The sequence below is a fragment of the Maylandia zebra genome, linkage group LG20 (assembly GCF_041146795.1).
Source record: "Maylandia zebra isolate NMK-2024a linkage group LG20, Mzebra_GT3a, whole genome shotgun sequence".
Taxonomy (NCBI): Eukaryota; Metazoa; Chordata; class Actinopteri; order Cichliformes; family Cichlidae; genus Maylandia; species Maylandia zebra.
In genome coordinates, this window is record NC_135186.1 from 16,940,771 (window position 1) to 16,953,303 (window position 12,533).

The 12,533-nt window shown below is 40.7% G+C and overlaps 1 protein-coding gene across 6 annotated transcripts in view; it reads right to left on the reverse strand.

Annotated features, from left to right (window-relative positions):
* Window positions 1-1,239: 1,239 nt before the first annotated feature.
* The window catches only part of myt1b (myelin transcription factor 1b), a 45,453-nt gene continuing 34,159 nt past the window's right edge, over window positions 1,240-12,533 (reverse strand). For 5 of the 6 annotated variants that reach the window (XM_012915486.3, XM_012915485.3, XM_012915484.3 and 2 more), the window contains 9 exons: window positions 7,303-7,365; window positions 6,848-6,916; window positions 5,132-5,194; window positions 4,752-4,832; window positions 3,949-4,170; window positions 3,280-3,371; window positions 3,006-3,109; window positions 2,221-2,364; window positions 1,240-2,086 (listed from right to left, as the gene is read on the reverse strand). In XM_012915486.3, the coding sequence (XP_012770940.1) occupies window positions 1,943-2,086; window positions 2,221-2,364; window positions 3,006-3,109; window positions 3,280-3,371; window positions 3,949-4,170; window positions 4,752-4,832; window positions 5,132-5,194; window positions 6,848-6,916; window positions 7,303-7,365 (982 nt within the window). In that variant the 3' untranslated portion in view covers window positions 1,240-1,942. The remainder of the gene's footprint in view (window positions 2,087-2,220; window positions 2,365-3,005; window positions 3,110-3,279; window positions 3,372-3,948; window positions 4,171-4,751; window positions 4,833-5,131; window positions 5,195-6,847; window positions 6,917-7,302; window positions 7,366-12,533) is intronic. The other variant, XM_012915487.3, reaches the window with a different exon arrangement.

Below are 12,533 nucleotides of genomic sequence, written 5' to 3' on the forward strand. Positions count from 1 at the left end.
TACATTGCAGAAATGCGAAGAGTCAGGAAAGAAAGTGAGTTCTCTTCTTCTCCTTTATTTATTTATTTTTTAGTGGCACTTTGTGCATCAAAAAATTAAAATCTAGAGTAAGGCTACAAGGGTGTGTATGTTTATCTGATAAAAGTTTGTCAAAGGAGGCCATCCTACAGTATCCTCGAGGGTTGGATATGTCGCTGTGTGTGTTTTAGACTCGTACATCCAGACTAAAACACTGCTGGAATAGAGCTCTATACATGTACCACTGCACTGATGTAAAGAATTCAAAACCGTCACTTAAACAGCCATGGTACGTCACAGAGATTGTGGGTGAGCCACTTCTGGCTGCTACAAAGCGCTTGGGAGAGGTAACATTTTTTTAAATTCCTCTACAAATTGTTCTCATCACCTGACAAAAGCAAATACTCAGAGGATAGTGAAAGTGATTGCTTTTGAGTGTTTTTTTTTGTTTGTTTGTTTGTTTTGTTTTGTTTTTTAACAATCAGCTGCTGGTACATCTATGCCTAAGCAATCAAACAGTATTTGTACTGATTTTATTTATTTTTTCGTTCTTTATTTAAATATTAGCAGAGGATCTTTAAGACTACTCAGACTCAACTGTCACATCACGCACATAAATAACAAAATAAATATACAGCCATATCAGTCAATTTCTTTCATATTAAATAAATAATAAATACATACTTTCTTTTTGTTTTCATCTCCTCATCTGTGTTTTTTTAATGTAACAGAAAGAACACAAACAAAATAAAAACGAGGAAAACAAGAGCAACAAGCCAAAAAAATATTTTTTTTTACTGTAAAATTATCAAAAAAAATTTGAGTCTATTATAAAATATTTGCACTTAAAAAGGATTTTTAAAAAGTACTCCAAAACAAACTATGCCTTGTCATTTATCTATATAGACTTTTAAAATATTGACGTACGACATCTGCAAATTGCTTTTTGACCTTGATAATCAGTAAAGATGCATTTGTATGTGTGTGTTTCACTAAACAAAGTTAATAAATAGATTGCTTCAAATAAATAAACCTCAATAACATAAATGGCAATAAGTTACAATTTAAAAGTTCACAGGTATAAATAATTCATATATAACAATAATTATTGTACCACAAAAACTAGTCATTGAAATGAAGTGCAATTCCTAGGCTGATAAGTACTATAGATATGACTAACTGAATTCGAAATGTGTGCACACTATTACTATCATTTTATTGGGGGGGTGGGGGGGTGGCTGCAGCGTTTAAATCTAACTCGCGACCTTGCTCGATGAGGTTTTTTTTCCCCACTGATGATTGCTGCAGTAATACCACCAAGCAAACGCACATTCAGTTTGGTGCATGCCGGGGGGTGTGGTGCGAGTATGGTTGTGGATCAGAGAGATTTTCAGAGCTGCAGATGCTTGCCATTGAGAATGCTACAGGAGACAGTGGCGTTGGGAGTCTTCTGCTCCAGTTAGTGTTCCTCTTCCTGTCTCCGGGCTCTGGTGAGCAATACTCGAGCCTCGCCTGTCTCAGTGTTCCGGCCGAGGAGAAATGCTAAAAAACTGACTGACCAGTTGCGAAACCCTCTCCGAAAAACAGTTAAGGACACAAAAGAGACAACAGGTAAACATACAGTATATTTAAACCCCCAGATACAGCTTCTAGTAACATGGATCTTATTCTGGTTCCTCCTTTGAATCCCAGCAGCAGCATGATGTGGATTTTGGTCCGCGTCACTTTTCTTCAACAGAGTGCTCCCTGGGTTGATTTTTTTAAGTTGCCATTTACTTAAATAACCTGAATTCCCTTTTTTTGTTTTTGAATCATATTTCGATATATCATAGAGCTTTTCAACCTCTCTCCTTCCTGACTCCACCTCCACCGTGTTCTCCGCACTTTGGGACAGTTTGCGTTCTCCATTTGTATGTGTGGAGCCTCAAACCTTGATGCCCTTCACAGCTTTGTTGATGCTCTCCAGCAGAGCCTTGTTCTCGGGGCTCTGGAAGCAGTCCTTGTTGGTGTACATGTCAGTCAGGGTGCTGATGTATCTGTCAAAGTTCTGCTCTGTGATTGGCTCCTGCTGTGGTGCAAATGAAAACCAATCTCAACTGAGGGGGGCAAACAGAAACAAGGCTCCACACGCTCTTCAGCGCACCAGATTTGCCTTCAAACAAATGCACAATCAATGACAACAGGGTGTGAATGCGGACTTACCATGTGCGGCAGACGGATATTAGCCAGGCTGCGGATGAGGGCTCGGCTCAGACCAGACAGCTCCATGAACAGAGCCTCATTCTGCTCCTCAATCATCTTATTCTCGTGCTCAATGCTTTTCAGGTTCTTCTCCATAGAGGAGATCTGCAACGCACAGCAGCAGACCATCAGCAAATGTTTTAATATTCAACTAGAAATTCATATCTATTTAATAACAGCTGTGGTGACTGGCAATGTAGTGGCCATAGTCCAGACATTATACAGACATTTTTGTCTTCTCTAGTGGCTCGCACCATCTTCATTGTTCCTGGGTCCACAAATCTAATGTTGGTTCCAGTTCAACATTGCAAGTAACCAGTCAGATTGTAGCGATGACATAATTTTGGGATGTGGAAACACCATGCATCACACATCACAACAATGTGATTGGTCAGATGCAATACTGATACTGGACAATTTTTACCCATCTTTAAAGTGTCCTGCTGCCTGCAGTGCTCTTTAGAGTCTTAACTGCAGAAACTGTAATCCTGGTAAAAGACGTTCCAGATAAATATCCTCCTAAAATTATAGTTCTCTATTCATTCTCAACAGTGTCATGCTTATGAAACCAAGGTTTCATAAGGTGGTGACAGTGATCAATAATTACTTTATCTCTTTTGCAAGAGACTGGCTAAGGTAGGCAGTACTGCTGTTGCATGGAGAAACTGGAGCTCCTCGAGAAAACAAGAGCATACACTGAAGATCACACTAAAGGGGAAAAAAAACCCCCAACAACAAACACACACCTGAGTCTGCAGGTTGACCATGTCAGCCTCCATTTCATTGTTGGATTCATTAAGGTCATTAATCTCTTTGTTGAGCTGCTTGATGTCCTCATCATTGTCCAAAACTAAAGGAGAGGCGAAGAGAAAAGCACGTTTTGCAAAAAAAAAAACCCCCAAAAGAAAACAGAAAAAAAACTCTATTCTAACATTGGCATTTTTATTATTTGACTCAGTAACAAGGGGGGGGATTTTCCGCTCAGTAAACACATAGATTTTTCTTAATTAACCATCGTACCATCACTGGCTCTGAACTTAGTGCTCAGATAGTCTTCTGTAGGGAACTTGGCCTTCTTCTTAGCATACAAAGCTCTGGGGCATCCTGAGAGGCTGAAATGAAATTCAGAGAGGGTCAAATTTAACATTACATCTACATAAAGAACATTATAAGTTACAGTGGCATGTGTTAGTTATATACTGCTGCTATGGGGGAAAAGCTTAGCCTAGAAAAATAACTGGAAACGGCAAGACAGACTATTTAACACATGGTGAAAACATCTCAATATTCTTATTTAACTTTCGACAAAGCAAATAAATATTTCCAAAGTGTTCAAGTGCTCATCTTTAACTATCAAGCTGTAAATTAGCTTAACTTAGAATAAAGACTTGACTACGTTTAAATCAGTTTAAAGTTGAAAATGACCAACTTATGGGGTGTTTACAGAGATTTGCGTATTCTTCTTTGGGTCAGACATAGCGATTTAAAAATATAGTATCAAACTGAAGCTTTACATTTTAGCATTTGTGATAAATTTTTAAAAGAGATAACTAAATAACTAAAATATCCACACATTAAAAAAGAGAGATTCAGAGATACTTGGCCGTTGGCTGCATTTTATAAAATCTGAATTCCTCATTTAATCGATTTGTTTCAAATTTGAAGATACTGATCAAAGCCTAAGCTTACCTGCGGTGTGTGAGGAAACTTCCGTTAGCATGTCCAGAGCCATCACAACCTGGGGTGGGGCAGGTTGGACCCTCTGTCTTGAAGGCCTTCCAGTTGAATGGCGTGCCATTCAGAAGACCCTCCTTTTGTCTACGGGCCGCCAGCGGGCACCCGTAAGCGCTACGATGTGTGGCGTACTTTCCACTGATGTGGCCCAGGCTGTCACAGCCCGGCACCGGACATCTGCAGAGAGCAGAGGTGGTAAGAAGAAGAAGAGAGGAGAAGAAAAAGTATGGAAGACAGGAAGCAGATACGGAAAGAAAGAGAATGACGGGGCACAAAGGTTAGACAAGGAGAATGCAAAAATGAAAGTAAAGCGAAAACTAAGATAATTCTTATCTTAAAAACTGAAAGGTTTTTAGCAGTTTTGCTAAATTCTGTATTGGACATATTATTACAATGCAAGATATTGCTGACAAATGAGCTATTACAATTTGGTACATGCTTTCTCCACATACTGTTATATTAACAGTTTTGTGTGCAATATGAAGCCCATGTATTTCTTATGTAATAACAATGTACTCTGCAATAGTCTACCATGAATTATATTCAGAATCAGTATCTGCAGTAAGTGTATTTTCCCATGAGTAAGTTGATTCAGTTACGGGGACAGATCACTACCTCTGCATATGATTCACAGTGACTTTCCTCTCTTTCTTTCTCTGTCTCTCTCTCTCTCTCGCTCTCTCTTTCCTTTATTGCATTTTAGTTTTACCGTCAGTCATGCTAAAAGCAGACGTTATGACTTTCTGAGCGGTACGAACTTTAAAAGCTCGGAGTCCTCCTGGTTGTCCTTGGCAGGAGTTTTAATTCCACTTTTCTTGGCACGCGGGCACCCAGAGAGACTGAAAACAGAAAGTATGGAGTTGATAACATAGGGCTGGAAAGAAAAGGTCTGGTGAAGTGATTACTTAATAAAGGAAGAGAACATGGTAAGGAAGAATAATTTTACAGAGGTTCTTCAACCAAATGACAAACCAAATCCATTGAAAAACGCCTAATATGGATGAAAATAGGATTATGTGTATGTGGTGCCTGTCTAATCTATCGTGAACTGTCGCTAGGCCTCTCTGACTAGCTATACATATGTATGTTTGTGTATGTGTGTGTGTGTGTGTGTGCACGCGCATTTGTGTTCTGTTACCTTCTGTGTGAGGCATAGTTTCCTGTGATGTGACCTGAGCCGTCACATCCGGGAGTGGGGCATCTAGGGAAAAAAAACAAAGCAATGTTCAAAGTTAGGCAGAAAAAATTAACACAGGGAGTTTTCACAACTGAAAACTGAGGTTTACTATTTATCTGCTTAATCTTAAACAAACGATCACAATGTGTATATTCAATTCAGTTCCGTTTTATTGATATACTGCCAAATCACAACAATAGTCACCTCAAGGCCCTTAATATTGTAAGGCCCTAAAACAATACAGCAAAACCACATCAATCAGATGGCCCCCTGTGTGCAAACACTTTGGCAACAGTGAGAAGGAAAAACTCCCTTTTAACAGGAAGAAACCTCTGGCAGAACCAAGCTGAGGGAGGGGCTGAGAGAGGTGTCTCCCAGATTCACCCACCCTTGAAACCTTGAGACACTAAAAGTCTAGCTGTTGTTTTAGACTCCCTTGGTACCGTCAGCTCATGAATGGCACACAGCTTTCTCAGCTGCGCCTCACAAAATCAGAAATCATATTTCTTAGCCATTGCAATACAACTTTCATTCTAAAAGTGACCTAATCTGCTAACATGGAAGAGTATAGTTTCAGAACCACACATCAACGACGCGCTTTTCTCTCTTCTCTTTCCACTCGCCCCTTCCAGACCGGGTCTGCCTGAGGCGTCTTCATGTTAAAAGGGAATTCTTCTTTCCCACTGTTTCTAAGTGCTTACACATAGTTGTCTGATCTTTGAGGTTCTCTGTCTAATCTTTCATTATTATTATTATTATTATTATTAATAATAATAATAATAATAATGTTGTTGTTGTTGTCTTTACAATAATAATGAACACTTGCTGTGAAGTGGTGCTATATAAATGTAATTGTAATGACCAAGAAGTTGCTTCTGTTCATAGATGTTGTGTTTTCAGTGGGAGAAATGTTTATTTTCATCTAAGTGACTATTTCAGTCAAACACCAAAGATCTTGTCTAGTCCTGTCTTTCAAATAAGGCCCATGGTCAAAATTAATCCACTGATCTTAAAAAAATAAAATAAATTCAGCCCTTTTTTCCCTTCTAGGCTTCAGTTTCCTCCTTTCTGATACGCACACAAAAAACTCTCTCTGGACTCTGGTTTAGTTCTGAGTGATCATCATTGAACACATATCATCCCAATCCTGCCCAGCCATTTACACCTTGTATTTGTATTAGAACTGATTTTAGGATTTTATAGATCTATAATTTTTTTTAATGTATTTTTTTTATATTTGTCAGCTGCTTTTCAGCTTACCTGTGTATAATTGTATAACTGTGTTATAATTGATTTATTGCTTGTTTTAGTATTTATCAATTACATTGATAATTTGCATTTTGTATTGTATTGTAAGCTCTGATTTCACCGTGCTATATGAAAAAGTTATTCTAGCTTTCCAGGCTCTTTGCCATTCGAACACACCCGGTATCTGTACATGTTGAGCTGTGAAAAGCCTTTGTAAGTTTCATTCACATTTACATGAAGTAATTGAAGTGAAAGCAAGCACAGACACAGGAAAAACCACCATGACAGATGCAGCGGTAGCACAGAAAGCAGCCAGCAACAATAGATAAGTTAACGTCAGCAGAATGAAGTGCTGTGGTGCTGGACAGTGTCAGTAGCAGTGAGCTGAAGTGGCAGCGAAAAGGCAGTGAAGGTGTAGAGCAGACATACTTGAGTTCAGGGGTGTGGGCCGCCATGAGGGACCGAAGGCTCTTATCAGCGAGAGGACACCCAGACAGACTGAGAGAGAAAAGACAGGCAGAGGAAGAGAAGGACGAAAAGGGGGGAAGCAAGGGGTGAGAGGGGGTTGAAAGGAGAGAGGAGAAAGATGTGAGTAAAGGGAAATCAAGAATGCAAGGCATACCAAGGTCATTTAGCAAGAAGAGGACAGACAGCAAGAAGTAAATTACTGATGCATATCAAAGTCAATGACCGTCTTTGCTTCCTGGGCTCACGCTACATTATTGCCTCTGGCATGTCAGGATCAAATAAAATGTTTGAATTAGTCTCGGTGTGCCGGCTTTGGAGTGAGAAGCAGAGGGAGAGTCTCAGTAGATCTAACATTTCATGTACAAGCTTATATAGAAAGCAGCAGTGCACACTAGTGCCCGAATAAGCCTACATACCTGCGATGGGACGCATAGTTCCCAGTGATGTGGCCGCTGCCATCACAGCCAGGTGTTGGACACCTGCAGAGGGGACAGACACGCAGTTAGCAGTGGCAGAAGGAGAAAGCGACAACTTTAGGGATTAGATGTACAAAGTTATTTTTTATAAAGGAAAAACAGAGGCTGATCATACACCTATATTCACGGCAAATATATACATAGAGTTTACATAGAAGGTCGTTAGTTGTAAGGTTCCCATAAATACCTGGGGGTAGTACATTTGTACACACTCTGATGGAACGATCAGAGTGTCACTACCCTTCTCACAAAGCACCAGACGTTCAGGGATGATTTTTATCCCGGTTGGCTGGTCATGGCCTTAAACTCACATCCACAGAACATCTAAATGTGGTTGAAAATTGCAATATGAAAAGTCATCTTTTCAGGATGTTACAACAAACTAGTTTCAACCTAATTTCACTAATAGCCCACTGAGCAATTTTCTGTTTATCAGAGCTTTAAAAGACGTCTAAATGGTACATGCTAAAACAGGGTTACATGTGGTTCAAGGGTCAATGTTTAGTAGATTTCTACATCACACCGAGCAGGTTGTTTGTTTTTTTCCAGAGCAAATACATGTGTCTGTGTGTTCTAACTTTAATAATTGATTAACAAAGGATTGCGGCCAGACTATCACGCAACATTCTCTCTCTCTCTCTCTCTCTCTCTCTCTCTCTCTCTATATATATATATATATATATATATATATATTGCTTAGAATTGTACAAGATCAACAGGACCCTAAGAGCCTTCATCAGGAACTCAATGGGGATGTGGCGTACAACACTAGAGGCCAACTCCAAGCCCATAGCACAAGTCACCATCAAGTGCGGGATCTACCAAGGAGATGCTCTGTCTCCACTGCTGTTCTGCATAGGCTTGAACCCCCTCAGTGAGGTCATTAACAAGACTGGCTACGGATACAGACTACGGAATGGAGCAGCTGTCAGCCACCTCCTGTACATGGATGACATCAAGCTGTATGCCAAGAATGAATGAGACATCGATTCACTGATCCACACTACCAGGCTATACAGCAATGACATTGGAATGTCGTTCGGACTAGAGAAGTGTAGTCGAATGGTAACAAAGAGAGGGAAGGTAGTCAGAACTGAGGGGATTGAACTACCAGAAGGCCACATTGCAGACATAGAGGACAGTTACAAGTACCTGGGGATCCCGCAGGCAAATGGGAACCATGAAGAGGCCGCTAGAAAGGCTGCAACCACCAAGTACCTGCAGAGGGTCAGGCAAGTCCTGAGGAGTCAGCTGAATGGTAAGAACAAGATCCGGGCCATCAACACGTACGCCCTGCCCGTGATCAGGTACCCTGCTGGGGTAATAGGCTGGCCAAAGGAGGAGATAGAAGCCACTGACATAAAGACAAGAAAGCTCCTTACCATGCATGGAGGGTTTCACCCCAAGTCCAGCACCCTGAGGCTGTACGCTAAGCGGAAGGAAGGGGGCCGGGGACTGGTGAGTGTCAGCACCACAGTCCAGGATGAGACAACGAACATCCAAGAATACATTGGGAAGATAGCCCCAACTGACCGAGTGCTCAGTGAATACCTCAGGCAGCAGAAACCCAAGAAAGAGGAGGGAGACGAGGAACCATCATGGAAGGACAGGGCCCTGCACGGTATGTACCACCGGCAGATAGAGGAGGTGGCTGATATCCAGAAATCCTACCAGTGGCTGGACAAAGCTGGACTGAAAGACAGCACAGAGGCACTAATCATGGCAGCACAAGAACAAGCTCTGAGTACAAGATCCATAGAGGCTGGGGTCTATCACACCAGGCAAGACCCCAGGTGCAGGCTGTGTAAAGATGCCCCAGAGACAATCCAGCACATAACAGCAGGGTGCAAGATGCTAGCAGGCAAGGCATACATGGAACGCCATAACCAAGTGGCCGGCATAGTGTACAGGAACATCTGTACCGAGTATAACCTGGAAGTCCCAAGGTCAAAATGAGAGATGCCCCCAAGGGTGGTGGAGAATGACCGAGCTAAGATCCTGTGGGACTTCCAGATACAGACGGACAAAATGGTGGTGGCTAACCAACCGGACATAGTGGTGGTAGACAAACAGAAGAAGATGGCCGTAGTGATCGATGTAGCGGTTCGGAATGACAGCAATATCAGGAAGAAGGAACACGAGAAGCTGGAGAAATTCCAAGGGCTCAGAGAAGAGCTCGAGAGGATGTGGAGGGTGAAGGTAACGGTGGTCCCCGTTGTAATCGGAGCACTAGGTGTGGTGACTCCCAAACTAGGCGAGTGGCTCCAGCAGATCCCGGGAACAACATCGGAGATCTCTGTCCAGAAGAGCGCAGTCCTGGGAAGAGCTAAGATACTGCTGGGTGTTTTATATATATATATATATATATATATATATATATATATATATATATATATATATATATATATTAGGGGTGCAACGATATTCGTATCTATATTGAACCGTTCGATACAGTGCTTTCGGTTCGGTACGCATATGTATCGAACAATACAACATTTGTAATTTATTTTATCAACTTTCCTTCTGACGATGCTGTCTGTGTTGAGCGCTCAGTGAATCTGCGTTCGACTACTCCGCCTAGGCTGCACTGTCGAGCGCAGATCCACTGAGCGCTCAACACAGACAGCATACTCAGAAGGAAGAGTGCAGGGCAAGCTAGCAAGACAGAAGTTAAGCTCTCCTTGCAACATGGACCTCCCCCACCCTCATTCAGATCTGGCATTTGGAATTATTTTGGTTTTCATGTGACGTATGACCCTGAAGGTAAGCGAGTCATGGACTAAAGTAAAACAGTACGTTGGATGTGCCATGCAATGCTCAATTACATGGGTGGGAAACTAGTGTGTTAGCGCAGTTAGCTCGTTAACGTGTTGGCCGTCTAGCCCCATGCACGGGGCGATCGGCGGTAGCTCGTTAACGGAGATTTGCCGTGTTGTGGCGTTAAGGTCATTTCAACGAGATTAACCTGAAAGCACTAGTGGGAACACAACGAATATGACTGCACATTTACGCCGACATCATCCTAGTGCAAAGACAAAAACAACAAGCATGCTACTAACTTTAGCCGAGTCATTTAGACAGCTGTTAGCACATGATTCTCCTTATGCTGCTGAGAATATAGCCCAGAAGAAGCGGATAGTATAGCTTTTATTTTGGAAAGAGACATTTCTCTGTAATAAACTCTCTTTTCCAAAGATGAGTGATTCCTCAATCAGATACAGGGCTTGCAATATTGCTAGCCCGACGTCCCGGGGCTAGCGATTTTTCCAGTCAGGCTACCAAAATCTATCTCTGCCCTGCCCGTCGGGCTATTGTAGGAAGGAAAAATATATGTCAATGCTTTTGCATTCTTTCAGAAATGTAGCTGGGTAATTATGTCATTGGCATCGGTGAGCCACTGTCAATATGTGACATATTGAAATCGCGTTTGAATTTGCGCTTGTTTTTTTGCTTTCACTTTGCAATCGTGCGAACTGTGTATAGAGAGCGACAGCACTGATCTGTGAGTGATGATAATTTGTGCACCAATTCCTCTGACATCGTCTTATTAATCGTTAGCTTACTATGCAAACATGACAAGTGAAATCTCCCACAGCAAGCTTAAACATGTGAGAGGTTGATCGCGCAGAGAATCGCTGAGCTTATGTGAGTGCGTGTGTAAAAGCAGCAGGATATATATTTTAGTTCTGCTGAGCCAAATAAGACAGGTCAGGGTGAAGAAGTGACAGCCAAAGAAAAGCTTACCACAAAACGGAGAAGTTATGACAAATCAGACTATAAGGCAAAAAGAAAGTGCAGCTTCATGGTTTCATGGACAAAATAATTTCTGTGGCTACAATATGACGAGCTAAATAACCAGGGCTGCACATAAGTGGTCCGCAGGTGCGCATTCACTGTCAAAATAAAAAACACGCACAAGGGTTAGGGTTAAATTTAAAAACTGTACTTTTGAGTTAAAATATATATTTATAATTTTAATAAATGACAAATTAAAAAGGCATGAACATTTTTTTGTATTGAAAAAATATCGAACCGTGACACCAAAGTATCGAACCGAACCGAACCGAACCGTGAATTTTGTGTATCGTTGTACCCCTAATAAATAAATATGTATATATATATATATATATATATATATATATATATATATATATATATATATTTTTTTTTTTTTTTTTTTTTTTTTTTTTTGCAAGCTTTTTTGTGCGAGTCTCTGGACAGTCAGAACGGTGGTATAGTGGTGAGTATTACTGGCTCAACATGAGAAAGTTCTGCTAGTCAACAGAAATCTCTTCTTTAACTTTTATTTAGAACTAAAAGGATGTCTTTTTCTACATCCCTTTTCACTGATCTTTGTACTGAACTGTAGGGATGGCAAAAAAATCACTACAGCACAGTATCGATATAGGAACACTAAACATTGATATTTTTTATGAAATTAATTAAAATACCATGGGAGCACTATGAACAAGAGTGCTGATTAAATGTGAAGATATGTTAAAACCGAAAAACCACCACTTAGCTTGACAAAGCTACCTCATAACGAAGTGCAAGTTTATGGTTTTAGTCACACGAGTAAAAAATACAACATCAACCTTTGTGCATCTACAAAAAAGATCAGTGACTTGTGACTATAGTGAATTTTGTCACATTTGGTGATCAGTTGCAACTCATAGTGATGGCTTGAGGGTGTTGATTGCAAGGTAATTGGATTGCACAGGTTGCCTGATAGGAGGCTCCATTTCTACAAGCAGTCTGCAATCACTCTCAGAGAGATTGTCAAAGATTTGCAAATAACTGCTATTAAATGTATACATTTATAAATTCAGACAGATTGCCAGCATGTTGCCATCAGTCTGAATGAGTCTGTCAATGAACACAACGCGAGGGGCCTCAACTCTGGTTTTGTTCTGCTTATATTCCTATGAAACAGAAACGTTACAGTTAAATGTGAATTTCTGTTTATTTAGACAGCAAATGGATATGTGATTTATCACAGTTAATTGCTGTTTTATCAAAAACAGATTTCATGTAATTGCCAACTTGACCTCATTCAACTGCAAACTGGTAGCAGATTGATAGCAGACTGACTCTTATAACAATTTATGGCAGGTTTTAGTGACAGTGTTGTTTTGCTGCAAAAAGAAAAAACATATTCAATAAAACAGATA